This window comes from Hipposideros armiger, unplaced genomic scaffold (assembly GCF_001890085.2).
Source record: "Hipposideros armiger isolate ML-2016 unplaced genomic scaffold, ASM189008v1 scaffold_90, whole genome shotgun sequence".
Taxonomy (NCBI): Eukaryota; Metazoa; Chordata; class Mammalia; order Chiroptera; family Hipposideridae; genus Hipposideros; species Hipposideros armiger.
The window spans coordinates 370,343-397,966 of NW_017731440.1; the positions used below are offsets into that span (position 1 = coordinate 370,343).

Sequence of the window (27,624 nt, forward strand, 5' to 3'; positions counted from 1 at the left end):
CGTCCTCGGGGGTGCGGAGGGATCAAAACTTTCTGTCAAGTCGCAGGGATCCACTGGCAACAGCCGGGGCATCAACTCTTCCACTGCAGACTCCGCCGATAACCACGCCATAGTTTCCAATCCAGTCAGTCGCACGTTTAGGTCACAGCGCAGGCGCACAAGTAGGCACCTTCGGCGCAGAGTTGAGCAAGCGGCAAGGCTTATGGGGTGTAATTGCGCATGAGCAACCCTGCTGATTGTCTCAAGGTTAAGGCTCCGGTGGTGTAAGGAAGACTGCGAATTTAGTTCCTCGCAGGAATGGTTCTGAGGCGTTTCTGCGTGTTCCCTCTGCTCCCCTCTGTTCTTTCTTCTAAGGCTAGGTAGGGTAAAGACAGACCTTACTAACTTTTACGCATCCCTAGTAGCGAGGGATTCTTAAGTGTTTTTTGAATTAATGAGCAATATGAGTAATTATCATTTGTTGATCTCTGAATTCTTAAATCCTGGTAGACAGGTCACATACATTTCCTCATTTGATTTTACAACCTTATGAAATAGGTGGTTTTATACCGGTTTTGTAAGGGAGGAAATCGAACAAAAGAGGGTTAAGTACTGCAACTGTGACTTTCTCCCAAAGGGGAAGAGCCAATTCCAACCCAGATTTATCTGACGCCGAATGAACAAAAAAACTAATTTTCCAGAGGAATTTCTTGTGCTTGGCTATTTCAAAGATCACTTTATATTTATCTGAAATGAATATTACTCTTAGAGTAGTCCTTGCTTTTTCTTCTTTTTCTCAGGAAGATCTCTTTGCTTAAATATAAGTAGTGCAAAAGATAAAAGCTAATGCCAAAACCCGGAAATCACCATTATTAATCTTAGGGCCAATCTTGTGAGGAGTACTGTTGTCTCCCATTTTACACGTGAGCAAACAAAGCAGAAATGGTTTAACTTTAGCTGGGTCACAAATTGCAAAAAACAATGAAAGCATTATATCTCAATCTTTCTGCACAAGCTATGAGTGAATACAATTGACTTATTTCTAACGTTTATATTTATGATTAAAGCTTTTTTTTTTAAGCACTGCCTTTAGCAATTGATTTAGAAACCAGAATGTAACTTACTTAATTGAAGATAAAGTGAGGACAGTCCTTAGGTTAAAAACTAAAGAATTAGTGTGTATGAATGGTTACTAAACAATTGGGAGACATGGAAAGACACTGCCTCACAGCAGTCAAACTAGAAGTTACTTGGATAAAAATGTTGCTGATTTTAGAAGAAATAGACTTAGAGGGAAGGAATATGGAGAAATACTCCCATCCCCAAACTTTTTGGTAATAATCAAGAACAAATTAGAGAAAATAAGCAGTGCCTTTATTTCTGGGTTTTCTTTTTTTTTAAAGATTTTTATTGGGGAATTGGGGAATGGGAACAGCGCTGGGGATTTGGGGGAAGGGGAACAGACAAGTTGCTGTCCTTCTGTTCTTCAGTCTAGTTGTGGAGGACGTTGCTTCACTGGCCCAAGTTGGAACCATCATTGCGCTCTTCCCAGGCAAGGCAGATCAGTCGCCGGCTTCTGGATGGCCACTCACTGCGGCTGCTGGCTACACACAATAGCCCATGGCACCCCACTGCAGCAGGGGCTGCAGCCTACGCCTTAGCCGGCGACTCACAGCAGCCCAGCTCTAGGTTGAGCTGTTGTTCAGCATCTTAGCTGTGGAGGGCAGTGTCACTGGTCCTCATGTGTGGGATCCGAACCGGGGCCCTCTGGCGTCCCAAGCCAGCTCTTAACCAACGCAGCACTCGGCCGGCCCTGGGTTTTCTTATAAATACTTTTCTAACTTATTAGCAATTCCCCACCCCTCCACCCCCATTTTTCTGGAAATAAAGAACAGGTAATTACCAAGTAGACCAATCACCAGTGGAACAATGCTTAACACTGGACTCCATGTATAGGACTGTTAGGTACATGGCAGAACAACAAATGAATGAAGGAAGAAAGGAGAGGAATAGCAGAATGAACAAAGGTTGTTCTGGGAAATAATAATAAATTATTTCCCAAAAGAAGTGAGTAATAAAGTACATGAATGATTCTGAAATGATTCTAAAATTTTAAACACAAGCATGAATTCATTCAGGAGAGAGGAAAGTAAATTAAAAATATATAAGGATTGCTTTCTGCTACTTCAAAACTAATCTGACTTAAAAGAATTAGTAATGAGTTTTGGAACAAATTTTAATATGGTTATAAGTTGGAAATTGCATTAAGTGTTTTTGATAGTTTCAGTAAGATATGGGACAGCTGAAGAGTAGCTGTATTTGGTTGATGAAGTTATTCTGAAAAGAAACCTTAATTTTTGGAAAGCTGAACTAAAACAATAGCTATTTCATCTAAGCTCTCCCTAGGAAGCACTCCTAAGATTCTGAACTACTTCTGGTGCGGTTTTCAAAGATTTCCAGTTACATTTCTGATGGTAAGAATGTTTTCCCTCCTCTGGTATAGAGGGGTGCACCTTTCACTTGTTTTATCTCCTGCTTTCAGGGAAAAAAAAAGAAAGATCAGAGCACCCTTCTTGCATCTGTTGTTTTCCAAGTACCTTTAACTCAAAATAATTACTACGTCAAAGTGGCATATTTTGGGGTGGCATATTCTGAACTCCTACCTAGAAGTGGGACAGCCTATGAAATTGGTTAGGGGTGAATGTTTGGTTTTCTTTCATTGATCCTAAATTGGAAGCAGGGGGAAAAAATTAGGACATCTGTCAATTATTAATCAAGTCCTGGCTATTTTGGGACAATTATCACAGGGATTATTGTTTGGCCTCTTGGATTGTTGCTGGAGATACCAGTCTGCCTACCTACAAGTTCATCTTGTAGAAGGCTGGCTTCCCAGGCTAGTTACTGGAGAACAATAGTTTGGTTTCCTAAGATGGTTGCTGCAGACTGTGAGTCGGAGTTCTAGTTTTATATTTATGGTCTGGCCATTGTCCATTTGTATATTTAGTATCAGCAGGTAGAGGGAAAAGTTTGTGCAAGGCCTTATTGCTGGAGGAAGTAGGTAGTTTGGAAAAATTGGAAAAAGGTCAATATGCTTGATGCATAGAAAGTAGGGGATGGATGTTGCTGGACAGTGTTCTGAGAAATGTGGCTGTGTATAGTTAATACTTATAGAGCATCCTCTTACCACCAGAACACTCCTGTAGTCACATGATTACTGAAACTGGGAGGTGTCTCAGTAAGAGGGTGTTAGAACTAACTTATTTATTATAGGATTTGGGCTTTGTTTGGTGATTTGGGGACAGTGGAGCTTTGCTGTCAGGAAATGGGGATAATTCTGAGCAGTAAGTCTCCTGGTTAAAAACCTATGTGTGATTTTTCAGGCCTGACCATAAGCAATTACAAAGGCTTTACCTGGCAGGCTTCACAGGAAAACTGCCCTCCCCACCACACCAGACTTGGTGCACCCAGCACTCTGAAGGGAGTTGCAGTCAAGGACTCAGGCCCCCTGACTCCCCATGCTCTTATGCATAGCTGCATATCTAGCCAAGGTGTCTCCATTTGGAGGTCTCCTTATCTGGAAACTTTTCCAGACTGACTCAGTTCCCAGTACTTTTCCATTCCTAACACCTCTCTATCCCCATTCTATAAATCTGCGGGAGCTTTTTGTTTGGGGCTTCTTTAGCAGTGAGAAATCTCCAGACCTCCACATTTGTGTCCGCCCACTTGAACCTCAACCAGTGTACCATTTCATGTGGGTGATGGAACAGGAGGAGTAGGCACTTTCACCAGGTTTAGACTCTTGCTTATGCAATCTCAACAAGAGGCTTCACCATTTCTTCCATTTTGGCTCATTGTTGCTTTAATTGCCTTATCTGACACCTGGCAGTCCAGCTTTCCATCCAGCTCATCTGACTCTGAGCACTTGACAAATTCTCATTAAGTATCTTAATAATTTTTATATAGAAGGTACAAGAAAGAAGGAAACTAGTGGTATTAATTGGTAAAGAAGCAGCAGTCTCTCAGATTAGCCATGTTAGGGAGGTGTATGGTTATTCTGTGGTTTGGACAATCTTTCTGATTTTATCTGAGTTCAGACATGATTACTGAGTGGTCTTGTTTTTGTCTTTATCCTTCAGCATCACTGAGTGGCCTTGTCTGATGTTGGTGTGCTGTGAAATGGTTTACATTCAATAGGAAAACAGCGTGACTTGACTGTGAATGCCAGGACAGCTCCTAACAACAGGTAGGCCCAGTTGAGAGAGCCTGGCCAGTTTTAGGTTCTCAGAGGCTCCTTTTCTCTTTCTCAGGGCTAAATGTTTTATATAGATTTCTCATTTAATCATTACAATATATTGTTATCCTAAGTGGTAGGTACTATTGCTATTTTCATTTTCAGATGAAGAAACTGTGACAATCTTGTTTTGTTAAGGGCACATATTACAGTATTTTCATCCTGTATGTTTATCTGGATAATTTTACTTGATATGATTCTGAAGTGGACAAATGCTAGTGGAAGTTGTATATACAAAAATGATGGGAAGGAAATAGATAACCTAGAAATTAAAAATTATTTGGATTGGTCATTTATAAAACTAAAAATATAAATGTTTTACAATTAGGGAGCAAGCAAAGAAGACGGCTGTCCTGTCTTCAACAAAATTCTATGGATTTTCTGTTTGTTCTTTGGAAAACATCTAAGAAAGAATAAAAGTCATGAAATATCAATTCTTACAAATGGAACTACAAAAAAAAAAAGCAAAAAAATAAAAAAGCCCAGAAAAATAAAGGTGGGTACAGTGGATCCTGGATACATCTAAGGGTTTAACTCTGAAACTCATTCACCTCAAAGTACATAAAGACAGATATAAATGAATTTGTTACCCATCCTAACATTTATTTCACTGTAATAGGGAATGAAAGCCTTTATTCACCTGAAAACAAAGCTATTATGACTTCTTAGTCTTAACCGAGCTGGATGAAAAAGATGCCATAATGGGGACCATGAAATGAACAAAATTTCCGAAGGTGCTATATGTTTTGGTTTATCCTCACTGAATTCCAGGATCCTTGAGGATCCTCTCATCTGTGTCTATTTACCGTACTTCTTGGATTCACAGCAATTTACTTGCTGTGCTTTCAGTCAAAAATCCTCATTAAGGTAGCCCCTGAGTCTACTTATTTGCCTCTATAAATTTTGGCTTTTGATTCCCAGTTCCTCTTCAGGTTTGTATTAAAAATTTTGACAAGCAAACTCATCCTCTTCTACGTTACAAAACAACGTTAGCATACACATTATAGAAAGAAAAATGTTTGGTGCGTATTTTATTTTTCATGAATATAAGCTTTGAAAAACAAGGATTTGATCATTTCTCCTATTTTGTAAAATGCTTCTAGGGCTAAGCTTTCCAAGATTCCAGCTATTGGCATATCGGGAATTAATTCCGTGAACAATCCCTCCCTGAAGGATGGGGTTGGTCTGAGGCCGCCAAGATCAAATGTCTTGCCAATCTGTTTCTGTCCCATTTTGCTCAGCAATTTTCTTGGAAAAATTGCTTAAAAGATTAATCAGCCAAAGATTGGTGTGTGTGTGTGTGTGTGTGTGTGTGTGTGTGTGTGTGTGTGTGTGTAGGGGTGACCAAGGCATTGTAGAAGGAAAGAGATAAACTGACTAGGAATACACCAATAGTATGTAAATTCTTACAGGCCCAGAATGTTGGCCTGTTTTGCTTAACGTCGTATCACTAGCATTGCAACAGTGCCTGGCACACATTAGATGTTCAGTAAACATCTGTCGCACTAAGTGAAAGAAATAACTTCTCACTTTATTTTTTAAGGGGAGATATGCTTTGTAGTTAGGAATCAATCAGGGCTTTAGAGGAGAGAATGTCCTAGAGGATATCTCCTTTTCTCTTGACGAGCAGAAGAGTCTGAGTGGCCACGAAAATTCTATTCTTCCTGGGGCCCGCGGAGAGCGGGATCCGTCGTGGCTTGGGGGAGAAGTGAGAGGCGCGCAACTGCGCAGACTCACTGTCGAGCTCCAACTCCGCCCAGCTCTCACGCCCCACCCACGTTCCTCCGTCGGGTTTGTCTTCGTCGCCCCGCCCCTCCAGCTGCGTCCCTGCCCCTTCCCCTCTCCTCCCTCCTTCTCGTCCCCGCCCCCGGGCCCGATTCGTCGGCTTCCGCACCGCGCCCTTCAATTTCCAGGCCCAGTGGCTCTGCACCTCCAGCTTGGTTACCGCCCCTACCATTCCTCTCTCCATGTCCCCACCCACAGGTCGATTCCGCCGGCGTCCTCACCTTCCCGTTCAGTTTCCTGGCCGGGTCGCGCCGCCCCTCCGCTTCGTCCCCGCCCCTTTCTCCTCACGCCCCGCCCCCTTGACGTGGCAGAGGCGGCACCAGCCATGTTGACCCCGCGGAGTTGTGCTCTGAGGCCGGAGGCGGGGCGGCGCCGGCCTTGATTGCACTGCCACGGCTGCTCTAGCTCGGCGAATAGGACTGATTTTGCAAGGCCGAGTCTGCGACAGGCGCGGGTCTCGTAGGGGGATACTGTGGTAAGGACCGACTTCAGGACTACCTTCTCTCGGCTTCTCTGGGGGCCTCAGAGGGAATCGGGGGAGGGACGGCTGTGCGGCGGCCGGCTGGCTGGCTGGCTGGCGGGAGGCTGGGCGGGCGGGGGTCTCAAGGGTGGTGCCGGCTTTGCCCTCTCGGTGCCTTGGGTCAGGCGGAGCGCCCCCGCACCCGGCGGGGCAACCTTGAGCCCTGAATCTGTCACCCTCTTACCCACCACCCTCCGCTTCTTTCTCCCGGGGCCTTTCACCCAGCTCCCCTGGATCAGGGTGGGGAGTTGAGGGAGAAACGGGCTTGGAGCATCTCGCCCAGCATCCCACCCAGGCCTCCGGGCTCTCTGCTTTCCCCATCCCAGCTCTTCGCCGCTTCTGGGCACTTGGATTTCTTGGTTCATTCCTTGCCAGATCTGAAATGCCCTAGACTTTGAACCGAGGTGATTTGGCCACCCGTACTTCGGCCTTGGGAGTTAAAGGGGAAAAGGAGAAAAGTCAAGTAAAGCTTATGCCTTGGGCCTTGATTACAAATAAGAGTTAAGCTTTCAGATAGGACCAATCTTACCTGTTCTGCTTCCATTCGGCCTTAGTGTTTCCCCGTTTTGGTGGGAAAGGAAAAGTCATAGTAAACCTGCATCTAACCACTAGAGTGTCGAATTAGCGTTTCCACTTGAACTTCCTCAACCCCCACTCCTTAAAGCTGGGGATAACTTGCCAAATTAACTTGGTAAAAAACGTTTTAGATTTAAATATAAATACAAGCAAGTTTTCTTCTTGCTGTTCTCTGGTAGTCTTAATATTTTGGAAGCCCAATCATTTTTAATTGACTCATAGACTTTTAGAGTTAGAAAAGGGTCTTGTAGTTTTCTAGCCCATACCCCTCATCTTATTGATGAGAAATTGAGGATCAGAGAGGTTAAGCTATTTGTCTAATACAACGCTAGTCATCAGAAGTAGTTGACACTTCACTGAGGATTTTACAACTGAAAAAAAGTAGGAGATACATTTAATTGTTAACAAATACATCTGATTGGGAGGAACTCAGTTTTACTTATTTTTCACTTTAGGTATCTATAAAAGGACTAAAATGGGAATATTGAAAACTATCATAGATAAAGCCGTTTAAAGTACTGTGGGCTTGTATATTTCATAAACTAGGTTAAAGTCATATACTGCTTTGTTTTGCTTTTAGTTGTACCATGAGACATTATTTAAACTACCACTGATTATAAATTGTGCTGAAAAATGATACATTTGTTTAGAATGGTCTCTTGCACGACTTTAAAAAAATATATAATGACTAGTATGTTAAGTCTGCATGCTAATATAGTGTTTGTGTCATATTCACTTGGGTTTATGCTTTTATGCAAACAATAGGGGAGAGAGTGCTTATCAAATAATGGCATTTTATAAAAAGCTAGTTTGTAAAAACGACTTTATTTCAGATATATCATTGTTGGATATGGAACCAACCCTGGCAAATTTTGTACTAAAATTAGTGATTTTATTTTATTTTATTATTTATTTATTTATTTTTATTTATTTAATTTTTTTTAGCTGAGCCATCCTGCCACCTGTTGGCAGTTCAGCGGCAGCTCAGCTTGGGCCGGGCATCAAACCGCTGTTGCTCAGAGCTCAAACTCTTGAGCGAGCTCTTAACCAACTGAGCCACTTGGCCTGCCCCAAAATTAGTGATTTTAGAACTGAGCAATTGCATGACTATATAATTGGACCAGTTAAGAAGAAATACATAGATGGGATGTTTTACAAAATACTGCTGGAAAGTGAGAATGTAAGAAATAAAATAGATGTGATTTAGTGAGCAAATATGACCTTAGAACAGAGACATAGTGAGGAAGAGGAAGGGAATTGTGCTCAAATATCACTCAGGTGGTATTTAGTTTGTCCTGAAGGAGTGGAATTACAATCCAGCATTGTTATCTGTCGTAGAAATTTAAACCTGGCTATTGCCTGTGTGTAAATGTCTTCATGCTAAATCTCATAGAGTCTTGCTGTACTAGGCTCCCTGATTGAATTAAGCCCTAATGTCCTAAAGGCAGTGGCTCTCAGGACCCCTTTAAACATTGTTGAGGATTCAAAACAAACAAACAAACAAACGAACACCATACATGAAACCTAGCTTATTGGAAGATAGGTGGATTTCATATCTACTTCTGCATTCAATCTATTGTGATATGTTGTTTTGGTTAAATTATATGAAGGAAACCTGGCTTGCATAGATATGTAGCTGGAAAAGGGAGGGCTATTTTAATAGCTTTTTTAGATAATTGTGCATAATCTTCTTTGATATTACACCAAAACCTGAACAGTTTTAATTAAGAAATCAAGGGTTAATTGCAGTATGGCATGTGATACCTTAAAGTGAAATTTTCTGTTGCATTAAAACCTATTGCACTTTGTATGGATCATTTACCCCATGCATGACTTTGTAATATCATGAAATGATCATTTGGGAGATATTGCTTCACTGAAGAATGTGTATCTCTCAAATAATGACATGTTTCATTATACAATATTTAAAAAAAATCATATATCACCACTGATCAACAGAAAAATCTTTACTTATTAGGAAGCTGTAAAGCTCATGGTAATGGATACAAGTTTTCAAAAATTTTAACGTTTGCTTGAAAGCTCAAAATTTAGCACTGGCAACAAATACTGTCAATTTTTTTCCAGGTGACAGCCTCACTTATCAAATTTTTTAAAAGACTTTATTGGGAAATTGGGGGAGGGGAAGAGTGCTGGGGAATCAGGGAAGGGAAACAGATAAGTTGCTGCCCTTTTGTTCTTCAGTCTAGTTGTGGAGGATGTGGCTTCACTGGCCCATGTTGGTATTATCATTGTGCTCTTCCCGGGTGAGGCAGTCGCTCGCAGGCCATTGGACGGCTCCACACGGTGGCTCATGGTAGCTCATGAAAGTGCATGCCTGCTGCTGGCCAGCCCCACTGCAGCCTATGCTGTCACCGGCAACTCATGGCAGTCCAGCTCCAGGTCGAGCTGTTGTTCACCATCTTAGCTGTAGAGGGTGCAGCGTCACTGGCCCTCATGTGGAATCCGAACTGGGGCCCTACTGCTCAGACCTGGCGTCCCAAGCCAACTCCCAACCAATGTGCCACTTGGCTGGCCCTATACTGACCAATTTTTGAGAAAATGTATGACAAATACCAAATGTATTTGAAAAATTGAGAAAATTTCTTGGAGAGTTGAGAAAATAATCACTCAAAACATATGTTTGTGTTTTGTGGTTCCAATGAACAACCTGATTGGTCTGGTATATTTTAATGGATACTTTAATGCTTTTTGGTGATGCATTTTAGATGCATCTTAAATTATAGATTTAATTAAGTAATGAACAGAAAACTTCATTTGCTTTATTTTCTGTAGAAATAATGAGAGGGATTGCATAGTCATAGAATTTATATTCACATCTGTAGCGTGGAAGCTGTTTCTGAAAACTGGATTTCTCTCCCAGAGAAGGTTGTTTCTCCTGTAGGTTCCCTGTGTTAGAACTGAGGTTGGCATCTTCTGATTTCCTTGTCTTTCAACAGCCACTTTTTCTTGAAAGCTCATACCACCCTTCTCAAACGTGTCTCCTTTATTTATCTTCACAGTAACAAATTTAGTTATCTTAAGATTTCTCTTTATTCTTTATCAACCTTTGGAAAATCCATGGTCGCTGTTGCTTAGCATAAGATTCTCTGTTTGTCTCTCAGATTCTGATAAGAATAGTGTTTTTATTTTATTATTAATTGAGGTATAATTGGCATCTTATTTCTTTTAAAGAAGAAAAGGTTCTGAGCTGCTTAGGATACTTAGATTTGTTAAGCTTCACTTTCTGTAATTTGTATTATCAAAATCTATCTGAAAATTTTTCTAAAATTAGTATTATTATTATAATATCTAATATACTTTTACCAAATTATGCTTTTCCTTTCCTCACTTGTATTTGAGAATCAGTTCCTCATCCCATCGTTGTTCTTAGCAACTTCAGCATCCATGTTGGCTCTTTTGGCCCTGTACCTTCATAATTCTTCAGTCCTTGATGTCCTCCATCTCTCTCACAAATCTTTTGCCAGCCACATAGCACTTGAAATTATCCTCTCAGATCTTTAATTTTTACAGTTTCTTTCCATCACTAACCACTGTTGCAGTTGGAGAGTAGGAGATAGAATTGTTGCCTAGGTAGGAAAGGTGGCATCCTGGATAGGCAGTTAGAGAGTAACAAGCTGGAGATGTTGCTTGATACTGGCCCCTAACCAGAGCGGCACCTCTCTCTTCCAGTAGTAACTTTTACTACGTCTTATTGGGCCTAGTGATCATTGGGTTCAGTAGAGGCATTTATTATTTTGTTATCAGTGGGATTATTGTTGCTTACTAATTTTTTTCTGAGATAAGTATTTTCATTTAGTTATGATTTCTAGTGGATTAATATTGCTGAAAGTGGGGAAAACATACTTATTTTGAATTTTATTAAGAGAATTTGAAAATGTCTTTTGATTTTGTTACAGAAATAAGAAGCAAGCTCTACAATGACAACCTATTTGGAATTCATCCAACAAAATGAAGAACGAGATGGAGTCCGATTTAGTTGGAATGTTTGGCCATCCAGCCGACTAGAAGCTACAAGAATGGTTGTTCCAGTAGCAGCCCTGTTTACTCCACTGAAGGAGAGACCCGATTTACCACCTATTCAATATGAACCTGTTTTATGTAGTAGGACCACTTGCCGTGCAGTTTTGAATCCTTTATGGTAATTAAAATACATAGAAAAAACTATAATGTGACAGTATGATTTAAAAATGTAGTTTATTTCTTGCTCATTTATATACAAATGTCTTTGTCTTTGTTTGTAGTTATTTTTTTCAAATTAGGATAGTCAAATCCAAAGAGCTATAATATTTTAGGAGTAGTGAGGTGTTAAGAGACCAAATGTAAAACTATCCCTATATAAACCATTAGATCCTATTAGTATTCTCTAGGTACTGGTGCTGGCTGTGTATCAACCCATTTCATGTCATTGGATAAGTCATGATTGAAAAATGTTACGGTGTTTGAAAAATGTTATGATTTCTTGTTGCATAAACAGAATCCCAGGAATCCTCTTTTATTCCTCTTTCTACTCCCTCTTTCCCCACCTAGCCCACTAGCAAATCTGGTTGATTCCACCTCCAGAATATTACTAATTCTGTCTCTTATACTCGTCTCTGTTAGCACACTCTACTTCAAGATACACTATCTTTTTTCTGGTCAGTTTCATTATCTTTTAACTGGTTTCCCTAGTCTGTTCTCAACCCAGAAGCTAAAGTTTTTCAAATGGATATCAGATTATTAAAATCCTCCAATAGTTTCTTACCATAGTTGGAATGAAAAATCCAAACCCCTTATGAAGACCTGTAAAGCCCTACGTGATCTAGCCTCTATGTATTTCTGCCTTTATCTTTTATCATCTGTTTTCCTTATTCTCATCTACATGATACCTTACCTTCTTTCTGATTTTTAAATATACTAAATCTTATTCTTACCTGGAACTTGTGCAGTAACTGTATTCTGCCTGGATTGCTCTGCCCCCAGATTTTCCTATGACAGTTCTTTTCATTTAGGCCATATATATTTGAATTGTTTAAGGAGGCCTTCCTTTAAAGTAGCCCTCCCAAATACACTGTCACATTCCTGCTTTGCTTTCTTTAATCTTTATTATCACCATCTAAAAGTACCTTCTGTGTTTATGTATCTACTTGTCTATTATCTGTCTTTCTCTTCTAGAATATATACCCAATGAGACCAGGGACCTTTGCTGTCTTGTTTACTGTCACCAGAGCCTAAAATAGTAGCTGCTACATATTAAGCATTCAATAAATATATTTTTGAATTGAATAAATGTTTTCTATATCTAAGTAGAAGTTATTAAGTCATTTAAAGAAAAAATAGGATTATCTTAATTTTATTGATATTTGCTATTTTATTAAAAGTTATATTCATTTCGGTAAACTTGTATATGTTAAAAGTATGGATTAGATATTGACAACATTTAAAAACTGCCAGGCTTTTAAAGATCACTTTGACTATCAAGTTAATGATTCATGTTTTAGAAATAAATTTTATTGAGATTAGAATCATTGTAAAATTGAACTGAAACATGAGTATTATATCTTTTCTTAAAACAGTCAAGTGGATTATCGAGCAAAACTCTGGGCTTGCAACTTTTGTTATCAAAGGAATCAGGTAAGAAAGCCCTCATTGCAGATGTTAATGCTGTAATACTGGTCTAAATATGTATATTTAAAAAGAAAGATGAAATCTTTTTTTATATGATGAAAATATTTTTTAATAATTTAATGATCAGGAAATATTTATCTTTAGTTTAAAATTTCATTATTCTTTCTGGCAAATAATTTGCTATTTTTTTTTCTTTTTTTCCTATCTGTAGTTTCCACCTACTTATGCTGGTATATCTGAACTGAATCAGCCTGCTGAACTTTTACCTCAGTTTTCTAGCATTGAATATGTAGTTCTGGTAAGAACATAAAAATAAATCTTTAAGGAAATTTTAAATATCTAGTAATTTATACCAAAATAATTGTTAAATTAAGATGACTTAAAAGGCATCATTCTTGATTTTCACATTGAATTGGTGGAGCATTTCAAAGGTAAGACCTCAACCTCTCAAGGTCATTTTAAGCAAGGTAATATCTCTGTTGTACTTATTTGATGGGTGGCCAGGATATTGGATAGATGGTGTGAGTCTATACTGAATAGATCAATAAACAGTAAAATATGCTTTGTAGTTAGAAGGTCAGTTTACAAATACTTAGTTAATATAATACTGGAACCTGATGATATATTCCCATGTCTAGTTAATAAAATAATTCTTGTGTTGGTCCTTGATAGGAAAATCAATTTTTTCTCTTTCTGAACAGCTAGCTTTATGTAGTTTCTATATTTAAGAGTGAAAATAATAATATCCTTTATAAATATTGTAGAGAAAGCAGAATATGATTCACGTAAGCCAGTCAGTAATTTGTCCGGCCTGGCTAGTTTCTAGTTTTCTTACAGTGCAATTCAGGCTTAAACAATTATTTTATAAATTCACCGCAGTTTTTAAGCTTTGTAGTTAATATATATTTTTTATTTTAAAAGAAATAAGAAATCAAACCTCATGCATTTATAAGAAATAAAATCTCATGCACTTAAATAAAATCAAAAGTGAATGTCTCCTCTATGTAGCCGTAAATAATGTTTTTAAACTTAATTTTTCACTTGATTATATGTCTTGGATGAGACTCTTCATGCATGTATAACCTGTTTTGTTTCTGAAATGGCTTTATTAGGATTCTATTGTATGAATGTACCATAAATTATTTTTAATTAGTCCTCTATTGATTATGCTTATATATTATGCTGAAGTGTTAATACTCTTAAAACAGCATTTTTTTTTTCTTATGGCAACATTTTTTAACAGCGTGGTCCTCAGATGCCTTTGATATTCCTGTATGTGGTTGATACTTGCATGGAAGATGAAGATTTACAAGCCCTGAAAGAATCTATGCAGATGTCATTAAGTCTTTTACCACCTACAGCTTTGGTTGGACTTATTACTTTTGGGAGAATGGTGCAGGTTCATGAACTTGGATGTGAGGGCATTTCAAAAAGCTATGTCTTCAGAGGAACAAAAGATCTGTCTGCCAAACAACTACAGGTAAACAACAAAAAATGGTACTTTCCATTTATCTGTGAGCATCACTGTATATATGTATTCTGGTTATAAGTTTTTAGTAAATATTTCATTATAATTGACTAATTAAATTGTAACAAAGTCTTTACATTTAGCATCAGTTTTCTTTCAGTTGCCTTAAATTATTATCATACAGATTGAAGATCTTTCACTTTTCATTGTATCTTTAAAATTTAGGGTGAAAGCGAAAGCATTTTACTAGAGATTGAATCTTATAGAAGAGTCATAGTAAAGACAGAGAAAGCAACCACAGAAAATTCGCTTTTGTTTCTTGATTTCTTACTTAACTAAACACTTCATGTTTGGCAAAGGGAGATACTTTAAGGCTTCAGAATTTTTAATATAAGAACTATGGGTATAAATATATATTTCATACACTAGTACATTTTTATCTTTGGGGCAAATTGAAGCTTTACTTTTCAAGATGGGAGTTAATGTGTAGCATACTAGGATCATCTGGGGACATTTTCCAAAATCTTTTTTTCTGCCCAGAGATGTTGATAGACCATGAGAGAGTGAGTGAACATGTGCTTGTATTGGGAGGTGGTTGGGAGGGTAGGATTGCTCATGTAAGTATTTTGAAAAACTTTCTAAGTGGTTCTCATACAACTCTCAACTGAGAACCATTACATCAAAGATGGTAGATAAGCCTGGTATAACGTAGACAGACATGAAATCAGACTTTGGAGGCACCCAGGTAGCCCAAACTGAGAAAGAAAAGATTTTGAGGAAGACTCTGATATGGAGTTTGGCACACTGGGGTAGTGGTGCTGCAGTTAATGGAGATAGAAAAACTGGAGGAATTTGCAGGTTTGGATAAGGAGGGAAGTGCACAGTGAATGAGAAGGAAATATGATTTGAGGAAGTGGAGAAAATTAGAGTGTTCTTTCTAGGGGTGGTGGTTGAAGGCAAATAAGGAAGGTGATAGTGTGGAGATCTGAGAGAGAACTGAGTTAAAGAGGTTTCGTTTAGGAGGGACACTTGAATGTGTTTATGCACAGAAGGGAAAGACACTAACGAGGGTTTTTGAAAGCAAGAGTGAGATGAGGACAGTGAGGTTTCCAAAGACATGATAGGGAATCCTAATAGGAGCACAGAAAGCTGAGTACTTTGGAGAGGAGGATCATCTATTTCCATGAGACAGGAGAGAAAGAGGGCAAGGTATAACCTCTCTGTGCCTTAGTTTTTTCATCTAGGGAGGTAAGAATAGTAAATATATTTATAGGGTGGTCATGAGAATTAAATGGATTGTGCCTTTTAAGTGTTTGCTACTGTTATTTTTAAATTGTAAATTTATTTAAAGTGATTTATTTTTTATGTAGAAAACTCTAAAGACACCACCAAAAAACTATTAGAAACAATAAACAAGTACAGTAAAGTTGCAGGATACAAAATCAGTGTACAAAAATCTATTGCATTGCTATATGCTAATAATGAAACTTCAGAAAAAGAAATAAAAAAAAGAAAAAATTCCTTTCTAATTGCAACAAAAAGAAAATATCTAGGAATAAACTTAACATAGTATGTGAAAGACATATGCACTGAAAACTATAAGACATTATTAAAAGAAATTGAAGAAGACACAAATGGAAAGATAGTCTGTGTTCATGAATTGGAAGAATCAACATAGTTAAAATGTCTATATTACCTAAAGCAATATTCAGATTTAATGCAATCCCCATCAAAACTCCAATGGCATTTTTTAAAGAAATAGAACAGAAAAAATCAGATTTCCATGGGATCACAAAAGACCCCAAATAGCCAAAGCAATTCTAAGAAAAAAGAACAAGACTGGAGGTATCACACTCCCTGACTTCAATTTATACTACAAAGCGACAGTAATCAAAACAGCACGATATTGGCAGAAAAACAGACACATGGACCAAAGGAATAGAATTGAGAACCCAGAAATAAACCCACATATATATGGGCAGATAATTTTCAACAAAGGAGCCAAAAACATACAATGGAGAAAAGAAAACCTCTTTATTAAATGGTGCTGGGAAAACTGGAAAGCCACATGCAAAAGAATGAAACTAGGCTATTTGTCACCATATTCCAAAATTAACTCAAAATGGATCAAAGACCTAAACATAAGACTTGAAACAATAAACTGCATAGAAGAAAGCATAGGTGCTAAGCTTTTGGACCTTGGGCTCAGAGAGGATTTTATGAATCTGACCTCAAAGGCAAGGGAAGTAAAAGCTGAAATAAACAAATGGGACTATATCAAACTAAAAAGCTTCTGCAAACTAAATAGCAAAAGAAACCATCAATAAAACAAAGTGGCAACCATTGAATGGGTGAAGATATTTGTAAATAACACGTTTGATAAGGGTATAATACCCAAAATATATAAAGAACTCATACAACTCAACAACAGAAAAACAAACAATCCAATTAAAAATGGGCAGAGGACATAAACAGACACTTCCCCCAAGAAGACATACAAAGGGCCAGCAGGTATATGAAAAGATGCTCAACTTTACTAGTTATTGGGGAAATGCAAATCAAAACCACAATGAGATCACCTCATACCTGTGAGAATGGCTGTTATCAAGACTAGTAATGCAAGTATTGGAGAGGCTTTGGAAAAAAGGAACCCTCATACCTGCCGGTGGGAATGTAAATAGGTATACCCACTATGGAAAACAGTATGGCGGTTCCTAAAAAAATTAAGAATAGAATTATTATATGACCCAGCAACCCCTCTTCTGGGTATCTCAAAAATCTGAAAACAGGGCTGGCTGAGTGGCGTGTTGGTTAAGAACTGGCTTGGGATGCCAGAGGGCCCCGGTTCGGATCCCACATATGAGGGTCAGTGACACTGCCCTCTACAGCTAAGATGCTGAACAACAGCTCAACCTGGAGCTGGACTGCTGTGGGTTGCCGGCAATGGCGTAGGCTGCAGCCCCTGTTGCAGTGAGCTGCCATAAGCTACCGTGTGTAGCCAGCAGCCAGCGTGAGTGGCCAGCAGCCGCTCTGAGCGGCCATCCAGAAGCTGGCGACTGATCTGCCTCGCCCAGGAAGAGCACAATGATGGTGCCAGCTTGGGCCAGTGAAGCAACATCCTCCACAACTAGACTGAAGAACAAAACAACAGCAACTTGTCTGTTCCCCTTCCCCCGATTCCCCAGCGCTGTTCCCCTCCCCCAATTCCCCAATAAAATCTTAAAAAAAAAAAAGCTGAAAACATTTATCTGTGAAGATATATGTACCCCTATGTTCATTGCAGCATTATTCATGGTGGCCAAGACGTGGAAGCAACCAAAGTGTCCTTTGATGGATGATTGGATAAAGATGTGGTGCATATATACAATATTTCTTGGCCATAAGAAAAAATGAAATACTGCCATTTGCGACAACATGGATGGATCTTGAGATTATCATGCTAAGCGAATTAAGTCAGAAAAAGTTGAGAATCACATGACTTCACTCATATGTGGGATATAAAATTGAATGCAACAAAGGAACAAGATAAACAAAAACTCATAGACACAAAAAACAGTTTAGTGGTTACCAGAGGGTAAGGGGGGCAGGGAGACGGTAGAAGAGGGAAGAGAGGAGGTTAAGTATATGCGGTTGGACAATTAAGTTCATGAACTCATCCTAGATAAAGTGCTGAATATCACTATGGCCACCTTCAAAGTACTATTCCCCTTGGGAAGCTATGCACCGACGCCAGCGCCTAGTCCACCCTTCAAAGCAATTTTGGAACTCTTTTTCTGGAATGGCCGACAGAACTGTCGTCATGTTATCCTTGATTTCCTGAATGTCATCCAAATGTCTTCTTTTCAGTATTTCCTTTATCTTTGGGTAAAGACAGAAGTCACTGGGGGTCAGATCAGGTGAGTAGGGGGGTGTTCAAATACAGTTATTTGTTTACTGGCTAAAAACTCCCTCACAGACAGTGCCATGTGAGCTGGTGCATTGTGGTGATGCAAGAGCCATGAATTGGTGGTGGAAAGTTCAGGTTGTCTAACTTTTTCATGCAGCCTTTTCAGCACTTCCAGGTAGTAAACTTGGTTAACTGTCCAGTTGGTACGAATTCATAATGAATAATTCCTCTGATACCAAAAAAAAAGGTTAGCAACAGTGTTGCAACAAGTTCGCTAACTTAATTGTCAGGTCTCATGTGGTGATGGAAAGAACTGGCTCTGGGTGGTTAGCACACAATGTGATATATAGATGATGTATTATAGAAATGTATACTAGAAACTTACATAATTTTATTAACCAATGTCACCCCAATATATTTAATAAATTAAAAAAATGATCAAACTATCATGTCCCCCCTCCCCAATTAAAGTGGTTTCACGTTAGTTCTGATTATAGAGTACATTTTACCTAAATAATATAATACACATATAACACATAAAACATCTGCCTGTTTGAAACAGGCAATGAATGCCTGCAGACTAAAGTTTTTTGCTCCATTAAAATGTTATCTTCCCTCTCTAACTATGTGGTTGAAAAGAGTCTGGTCTTTGCTCCCCAAATAACCCTGGATTGAAATTCTAAACTCTTCCAGTTGTGTGATCTTTGGTTGATCTCTGCTTGTTTTCTCATCCTGTACGGAAAGGTATAAACTATACCTACTTTGCAAGGTTATTATTACTACTAAATAAAATAATATGAGTGAGAATACTCAGTATAGTGTAAATTATTGTAGGGCTTTGTAGCAAAACCTGGATTAATACCTTGCTTTGTCATTTACTAGTTGTGTAACTTTAGGCAAGTTACTTAGCCTTCCTGAGTGTCAGTTTTCATTTGTAAAACGGGGATTAAGAAATCTACTTCATTATTGTTTTGTGAGGAAATAGTATGTAAAGAGTTTAGCACATAATAAGTAAGTCTTCAGTACAAAGTTGCTGTGCCTGCTAGCAGTATGGGAAATACTGCAGGATTAGTTCAATAACTTTTTCTTTGCAGATCTGTAGATGTTCTGATTTTCTGTTATATACTTTTACTCTGTTCATGACTGAGCATTTCTAGATTCAATCAAACTTTAGTAAAATAACATTATTTTCATATGTTAGTGAGGAATAGTTCACACTTCTAAAATTCAAAACAAACCTGGCAGTTTGGCTAGGTATTGAGTCCAAAAATTCACAAGTATAGAGGTACAAAGTATGTATACCTTATAACTCCGCTTTAATACAATGCCATGTACCCCTCCTACATAACACTTATTACAATTGAAATTTCACTTAAATATTTTATGAACCCCTGTCTCTTTCACCAGATTTTAATTCCTGTAAGGTCAGAAACTATATATATATTTTTGCCATTAGACACCTGGCACATAGCAGGTACTTGTGATATTGTTACTGAAAGGGATGAATGAATACAAGTTAAGAAATGTAGACATTCAAGTTACACAGTAAGTTAATTTGTCTGTTAATTAGAAATAAAATATTTCTGCGCTGGTATCCCTCTTTGCTCACATAGCACCTTGTACTTTCGTCTTTTTTGATTATTTCACTGTATGTATTCTTATTGTGTGAATGACAGCCTCCCCACTGGACCTTTTGCTTTCTGAGGAAGGAGACTGTGTGTTCTTTGTTTTGGTGTTCCTAATGCCTAGCACAGCAACTTGCAGATGGTAAATAGTTGAAATGTCTTTGTATGGATATCACAGACATTATCTCTTTACAGGAAATGCTGGGCCTCGCTAAAGTACCTGTTACTCAAGCAACACGTGGTCCTCAGGTACAGCAGCCGCCTCCTTCCAATAGGTAATAAATAATTGAATATGGCAGAGAATTTGACAATTCATGCAGCTATTTTAAGCATCCCATCCCCTTAACTTGAACATAGACATTCAATCGTACTATATTGTCAAATATTTTTAGGAATATAAATTGGTTACATTAGTATACTTTTTAAAGAGTTGAGGCAGAATCGTATCACTGAAATGGTTGGTTTCTCATCATTATAATGTAAGGAGTTATTTTAGTTTTGATATATTCCTGATTTCCTGTTTTTAAGTTCAGAAAAACTTAATTTTTGTGGTTGAGGGCAGCCAGCCAATAACAGGGCCTCAAAAACTTTTCATTTTGCTGTCTTAGCCTTAGAGGTAGCTGTTCCCCCTAAACTCGCTAATACGAGGTAGTATTACTAAAATTGAGTTGATGTATCTTCTCATAATTATTTCAATAACCTTAAAGCTTACTATACTGGTAAATAAAGATGCAGTTCCTGAAGTAATAGTTGGTTTGATTGATTTATATCAAAGTGTGGTTCCTGGACCAGTAGTGTCACCATTACCTGGGAACTTATTTGAAATGCATGTTCTAGGGCCCCACCCCAGACCTCCTGGAGTGATGACACTCTGGAACCAGCAATCTGTTAAAACAAGCCCTCCTACTGATTCTGACTTACACAGTAGTTTTGAGAACCATTGATCCACCGTGTATTCAAATTATTTTTCTTTATTTTTAAGAAAATAGTTCGCTTCTTAAACCCTGACCTGCAAATAAATGGCTTGTTATTTTGTTTTGTAGATTCTTGCAGCCAGTACAGAAGATAGACATGAATCTCACAGATCTTCTGGGAGAACTGCAGCGAGACCCGTGGCCTGTACCACAGGGAAAGAGACCTTTGCGTTCCTCTGGGGTGGCACTTTCCATAGCTGTAGGACTACTTGAGGTAGTGACAGTAGCTTTGTTTTGAAATGTAAATGTATATGTGTGTATGGAATGATATGTACAAGATAATGTTGAGTGAAAAAAATCAGGTCATTGGAGCAAAAGTACATGATTTTATTTAAAGTTTGATCCGAAATATATCCTTTTGTGCATAGAGAGGCTTCTGGAAGGATACTCACCCAAATGTTAACAATGGTAGAATAAAGGGAATTTTACTTTTACGTGGAATTTGGAAATTTTGTACTACACGTATCTTAGCTTTATAATTAGAAAAGAAAGTTGAAAAATATGTTTTTTAAAATTTGAAATGCTATCAAATTTATAGAAGAGTTGCAAATAACTTTTTTCCCCCTTCTGAATTGTTTGAGATTAAGTTGCTGACATGATGTTCTCAACCCCTTGAATACTTTGGTTGTATTTACTGTAAACCAGAATTTTCTCCTATATAACCACAGTACAACTATTAAAATCACAATATTAACCCTGATACATTACTACCATGTAATTCTCAGACCTCATTCAATTTGGAGATTATTCCAATATTTCTTTTACTAACAGGATTTGTTTCAGAGGCATACAGTTAGTAGTTATGTCTGTTAAGTGGCCTGTACTCTAGAACAGTTCTTCAGCCTTTCCTTCACTTTCGTAACCTTGACACTGGAAGATTCAGGCCTGTTATTTTTTTGAATGTCTCTTGATTTAGGTTTGTCTTGATGTATCCTCACAATCAGCTTCAGGTCTTGCATATATCACAAGTAATACTGTGTTCTTGTGGCATCCTGTCAGGTGGCACATGATTCTCATTTGCCCCATTACTGATGATCACTTCGATCACTCATTAAGGTTGTACCTGCAAGGTTCTCCACTGTAAAATTACTCTTCTTTACCCGACCCACTTTGTAATTAATAAGCACTAGATGGTGAGGATTTTTGAAACCTGAAATATTCCATTACTCATCAAACTTTCAACTCATTTATTTATTAATATCACTATGAATTCATGGTTTCCCGTTTTATACAGTGAGTTATAATCTGTTCCTATCATTATTCTTTTAACTTTCTACTTAGTTCCAAACATGGAAAAATTATGAGGATGGTTCAAAGATTAATTGAACTTCTACATGTATTCCTCAAATGTTAATGTTTTATTACATTTTCTTTATCCTTCTCTGTCTCGATATTTATGTAGAGCTGTAGATATTTATATATTACATATGTATAAATTTTATTACTGTCTTTTGAGAATTTTTATAAGTTTGTTTGAGCTAAAACTGATGATTATTGCCAGGAAGCAGTATCTGAAATGCTCCCTAACACATATATAAATTTTAAAAAACAATTTGAAAGTCAGTTACAAACATGAATACCTTCATTTCTAAATACTTCACTATGTATTTCTTAATTACAGAAAAAAATCTTTTGCATAACTGCAGTTCAGTTAACAAAATCAGGAAATTAACATTGATGTAATACAATTTTCTAATCTGTAAACTTTATTCAGATTTCACCATTTACGCCAGTAATACCCATTTATAGCAGAAGAAAATCCTGGATTATGCATTACATTAAGTTGTCATGTCTCTTTATGTCCTTTAACCTGGACTAGTTTCTCAGTTTTTCTGTGTTTCATGACATTGTTATTTTTTACTAGTATAGGCTAGTTATTTTGTAGCATGACTCTAAATTTGGGTATATTGTATCTTTGCTAATTAGTACATGTAAGTTATGTACTTTTCCAGGAATATTACAGAATTGATTTGTGTTCTGCTTAGTGCAACACATTAGGGAGCCCATGATGTCATTTTGTTTTATTACTGCTGATGTTAGTTAGCTTTGATCACTTGGTTAAAGTGGTGTCTGTCAGGTTTTATTTTAAAATTTGGGAGGCACTATTTAGAAGAGGATTTTAAAAGAAAGATATTCAAATGAACACCTTGTTTTTAAATTTTATTTTAAATGTTTGATTATTTTATTTCTTGGAAAATGTATGCTTTCCTGTTTTCTAGAAAGAGTATCTCTGAATTCATTATCAGAAATGTACATCCATATGTTTTCCTTTAAACGCTTTGACAAGTTACTTTTTTCTGATAGTGTACTTTTCCCAACACTGGTGCTCGTATCATGATGTTCATTGGCGGTCCAGCCACTCAGGGGCCTGGAATGGTGGTTGGAGATGAGTTGAAGACACCTATAAGATCATGGCATGACATTGAAAAAGACAATGCCAAATATGTTAAAAAGGGAACCAAGGTAATTTTGGTTTTTAAGTCTTTTTTCCTTATAGAAAAATGCATTTGATCAATGAGGAAGAATACAAATATTTTACAGTAAGAAATCTGATATTGCGAAGTCATACTGTAGCTGCTGTTCAGAATTGGAGAAATAGTCTTTTTCCTACTTGATAATTTAAGTTATGATTTTTCTGGTTTTAAATGTTTAAAAACTTAATAGTAGACACCAACAGGTATCTCTTTAAAGATTACTCCTGAGGGAAACCCTGTGTGCCTTTTTAAATATTCACGTTAAAGAATGTTTTTCCATTAAGGAAAAATATCTTGCATTTTCTGATTTTTCATTTCCACGAGGCTGTACTTTAGATATGTATATTTTTTGTAGCTTGAATGGCCCATCATTTTTTTGTGAGCTGTTTTCTGTTTATGTAACTTTAATTTTATTTGTTCGTGACAGTAAATTTTCATTAATGTTGATTTTTGACTCTCGTATTGGTTTTCCTTGTTAATGTCCCCCCTTTTAAAAAATTCTCCGGAGTTCATAATTTTAATTTAGTTGTGCTATATTATCTCGTATTTCCTTTTGAAAGTCATTATTTTATTTATTTAAAGCAGCGGTTCTCAACCTGTGGGTCGCGACCCCTTTGGGGGTAGAATGACCCTTTCACAGGGGTCGCCTAAGACCATCGGAAAACAAAAAGATATTTACATTACGATTCATAACAGTAGCAAAATTACAGTTATAGAATAGCAACGAAAATAATTTTATGGTTGGGGGTCACCACAACATGAGGAACTGTATTAAGAGGTCGCGGCATTAGGAAGGTTGAGAACCGCTGTTTTAAAGTGTAATTAATAACATAATTTTTGTGACTATTAATGGATGTGTTTTTTTCCTGACACTTAATTTCCCTTTGAGCTTGGAATTCTTCTTAGAGCTTCAAAAATTTTTTTATATTTGTTTATCTTACTGCTTTTGTTATTGCCTATTTTTGTTGTTTTTGTTACTTGGGTTGGATTTAGCCCAGAAAAAATTCTGTGTTATGAATCTTCTACCAAATTTATGTGCCAAGGGCAAGAGGTTCAGTATACCTTTCTTCATGTTTAGCATATTTTAGGAGTTTATAGTATCCCCTGTGGATAAGGGGGGGACCACTATCTTTAGAAAGAATGGCTTTTAAAGAAAAGGATGTGAAAGTATCAGACTTATAGAAGTTATTGTATCATTTTCTGAAACATATAACAAATTATAACAAGTCACGTTTAAATCATTATATATTATTCTTTTGGTATTAGATCATTTTGATCTATTAATGGGAAAAAAGATTTATAGGATGATAAAGTTTGTACATTACTTTGATTTTATTTGATAAAAAAAATCTTTTGTAGCATTTTGAAGCATTGGCTAATCGAGCTGCTACGACTGGTCATGTTATTGATATCTATGCATGCGCATTAGATCAGACAGGTCTCCTGGAGATGAAATGCTGCCCCAACCTTACTGGGTATGTATTTAAATTCTTACAAGTTTTGCACTTATGAACTAATAATGACAGTTTGCAGATACAAACCAGTAATGACAGTTTAGGAAAAAAGCCAGTCATCACCTTCCCACTCCAGGGCAACAGCTGTTAACAATTTTTGATACTCCTTTCAGTGAAGCTCACTTTAAATTTTTTCTAAAATATAGTTATAAAGGCACAGGTCTGTTTGAAAAGCTCATCCTGATATCCTATAGTTATATTATTTTAGCAGCTTTTTTTTTTTTTTTGTATTCACTGTTTCATCTTTTCAATGAAGCAGGGAGAAAAATTATTTATTTTTAAAGCAAAATCACTAACCTTGCACATTGTCATCTGGGATACAAGTTGGGTGATTTAGGCATCATTTTGGCTCCAGTGATGATGTTGGAACCATAAAATGAATTCAGTTCTAGATTTATGGCTTTGAGAAGGATGTTCAGGGTACTCTGTCTCCTTTCTTGATTCCCCTCTATGTCTGCACCTGGGGAAGCTTTTCTGCTTACTTTGTACTCTCACTACTCGCCTCCCAGCTTCCCAGAGACAGGTGAGCGATGCCCATGAAAACCTGGTTTCTCTGGGCAGTTCCAGATGTCACCAAAGAGGACAGCAGGTGGGATTCTGAGAGATCTTATAGAACTAAGACACTGTGTCACCTACATCTGCTCACATATGGGGCAACGTGGTGCTTGGAAATAGCACTTTGCCTATTAGCTATGATGCAGGTGTGGGGACGTGCCTTGGGGCAAAGGGGAAGGCAGCAAAGATCTAGGAACAGATGGGGTTCTTTTTACTTTACATTGTAGGCCGCTATCACAGAAGTTATCACGGTTGAGAGAAAGGTATTTGAAATGAATGAGTCTTTGAGAAGGGAACAGTATTTTATACTGAACATTTCATATTGAGGATTATTTCCCCTTTCCTGAATGTTTTTCCTCTTAGATTTTTCAGGGCACTGTATTATCTCAGTTCACTACCTACTTCTCCATCCACGTCTCAGCCTCCTGTTTCTTGTCCCATCCCCAGGGAACAGGTGCCCCTTAAGGACCCACCGTGGAGATGCTTCTGTTCTCCTTCTGCCCTAACCCCTTGGTTCTCATCTTCTTCCAGAGCCTCAACTATCTTTGCCACATAGATGAGTCCTTGAACTCCATGATCCTCAATCTTGAGATTCTATCATTTATCCATTAACTCACAAATCAAAACTCATGCCTTTCTCCCTCTCCTGAGCTTCAGACATGCGTTTACTCTGGACTGGTGGACATTTCTATCAGGATGGCTTCTCATCATCATTTTATTCTCCATTGACTAGTTTCAAGGCTGGTGGCAGGCTGTTTTTTGTTGCATTGGCTTGTTTGATGGGAACACTTTTTGTTTGCTTTTAGATGTTGATTTTGAATATGCTTTCTCCAGTTCATCAAAGTCTCCACCAGTCCTTGATATTTTATACCTGCCACTTGGCATGTCTCTACTTGGAGACATCTAGCAGCTTTTTTTTTTTTTTAAAGATTTTTATTGGGGAATTGGGGGATGGGGACAGTGCTGGGGAATTGGGGGAACAGACAAGTTTTAACAGTTTTTTGAGATATAATTCACATACAATAAAATTTACCCATTTTAAATGTACAGTGTAATGTGTTTTGTTAGTATATTGACAGGTTGAGCAAATATCACCATAATTTATTTTAGAACATTTGTATTACCCTGGGAAAAAAACTCCGCACATTAGTAGTCACTTCCCATTTTTCCTTTGTCACCCACCCCTCCCCGCCCAAGCCTAGACAATCACTAATCTATTTTCTGTCTATATAGATATCCATATTTTTGATCTTAGTGGGAAACCATTTCATCTTTCACCATTAAGAAAGATGCTAGCTGTAGGTTTTCGTAAATGCCTTTACCAGGTTGAAGAATTTTCTACCTGTTCTTAGTTTGTTGAGTTTTTTTTTCATGAAAGGGTGTTAGATTTTGTTAAATGTGTTTTCCACATTTATTGAGATGATCACATGCTGTTTGTCCTTTATTCTATTAATATGGTTTATTACAGTGAATTTTTATATGTTAAAAACCAACCTTGCATTCCTGGGATGAATCTAACTTTTGAATAACCCTTTTTATATAATACCGGATTTGATTTGCTAGTATGTCAACTCATTTCTTAGTTGTATTTATTTAATTCACTCATCTAATAAATATTAATGAACACCTGTATATCAAACTGTTCAAAGTACTGGAGATACAACAGTGAACTAAACATAAACATTTGCCCTCATGGAGCTTACCTTCTTAGTGCAGGACCATTCAGTGTCATTTTTTATTGGACATATTCCCTGCATTGTCCCACTGAGATGGGATGAGTGTGACTGAGGAATTGAGTTTTTAATTTTACTTAATATTAATTAATTTATATTTAAATTTAAATAGCCACATGTTAGATGCACAGTTCTAGTGAGAGCAGGTGAAACAAGTAAAGTAGATAGTATGTCAGATGGTGATAAATGTTAGGGAGAAAAATAAATCAGAAAATGAGGATAGGGATTTGCAATTCTAAATAGGGTGAGAGTGGAAGGCCTTATTTAAGGTGGCATTTTAGCAAAGACTTAAGGAAATGAGAGAGTGAGCCATGTGCATAATGAAGGAAGAGTGAAGAGTGTTCCAAACAGGGAATAGCAAATGCAAAGGTGAATACATAACCTGGGGTGTTTGGGAGACAGCAAGGAGGCCCAACTAGCTAAAATGGGGTAAGTGAGGGGGACAGATTGAGAGGGTCTTCTGACTATTGTTAGGAATTTGGATTTTACTTTGAGCAAGATGGGAAGTCATTGGAAAGTTTTCAGCAGAGAGTGATGTGATCTGACTTAATGTTTTTTGTTTTTTTAAAGATTTTATTGGGGAATTGGAGGAGGGGAGCAGTGTTGGGGAATCGGGGAA

General features: G+C 37.5%; 2 protein-coding genes and 1 long non-coding RNA gene across 3 annotated transcripts in view; 2 read left to right on the forward strand and 1 right to left on the reverse strand.

Moving 5' to 3' along the window:
- GEMIN2 (gem nuclear organelle associated protein 2) overlaps positions 1 to 355 on the reverse strand; it is an 18,144-nt gene extending 17,789 nt beyond the window's left edge. Inside the window, exon 1 of the mRNA XM_019644671.1 lies at positions 3 to 355. Coding sequence (XP_019500216.1) covers positions 3 to 111 — 109 coding nt within the window. The 5' untranslated portion in view covers positions 112 to 355. The remainder of the gene's footprint in view (positions 1 to 2) is intronic.
- Positions 356 to 2,693: 2,338 nt separating this feature from the next.
- LOC109383884 (uncharacterized) lies at positions 2,694 to 4,699 on the forward strand. Its single transcript, XR_002124311.1, has 3 exons — positions 2,694 to 2,924; positions 4,116 to 4,222; positions 4,599 to 4,699. It is a non-coding gene; the product is annotated as an uncharacterized LOC109383884 (long non-coding RNA).
- Positions 4,700 to 6,271: 1,572 nt separating this feature from the next.
- The window catches only part of SEC23A (SEC23 homolog A, COPII component), a 57,737-nt gene continuing 36,384 nt past the window's right edge, over positions 6,272 to 27,624 (forward strand). The window contains exons 1-9 of the mRNA XM_019644680.1: positions 6,272 to 6,530; positions 11,069 to 11,310; positions 12,725 to 12,782; positions 12,988 to 13,074; positions 14,020 to 14,256; positions 19,951 to 20,030; positions 20,799 to 20,943; positions 23,034 to 23,192; positions 24,563 to 24,678. Coding sequence (XP_019500225.1) covers positions 11,090 to 11,310; positions 12,725 to 12,782; positions 12,988 to 13,074; positions 14,020 to 14,256; positions 19,951 to 20,030; positions 20,799 to 20,943; positions 23,034 to 23,192; positions 24,563 to 24,678 — 1,103 coding nt within the window. The 5' untranslated portion in view covers positions 6,272 to 6,530; positions 11,069 to 11,089. The remainder of the gene's footprint in view (positions 6,531 to 11,068; positions 11,311 to 12,724; positions 12,783 to 12,987; positions 13,075 to 14,019; positions 14,257 to 19,950; positions 20,031 to 20,798; positions 20,944 to 23,033; positions 23,193 to 24,562; positions 24,679 to 27,624) is intronic.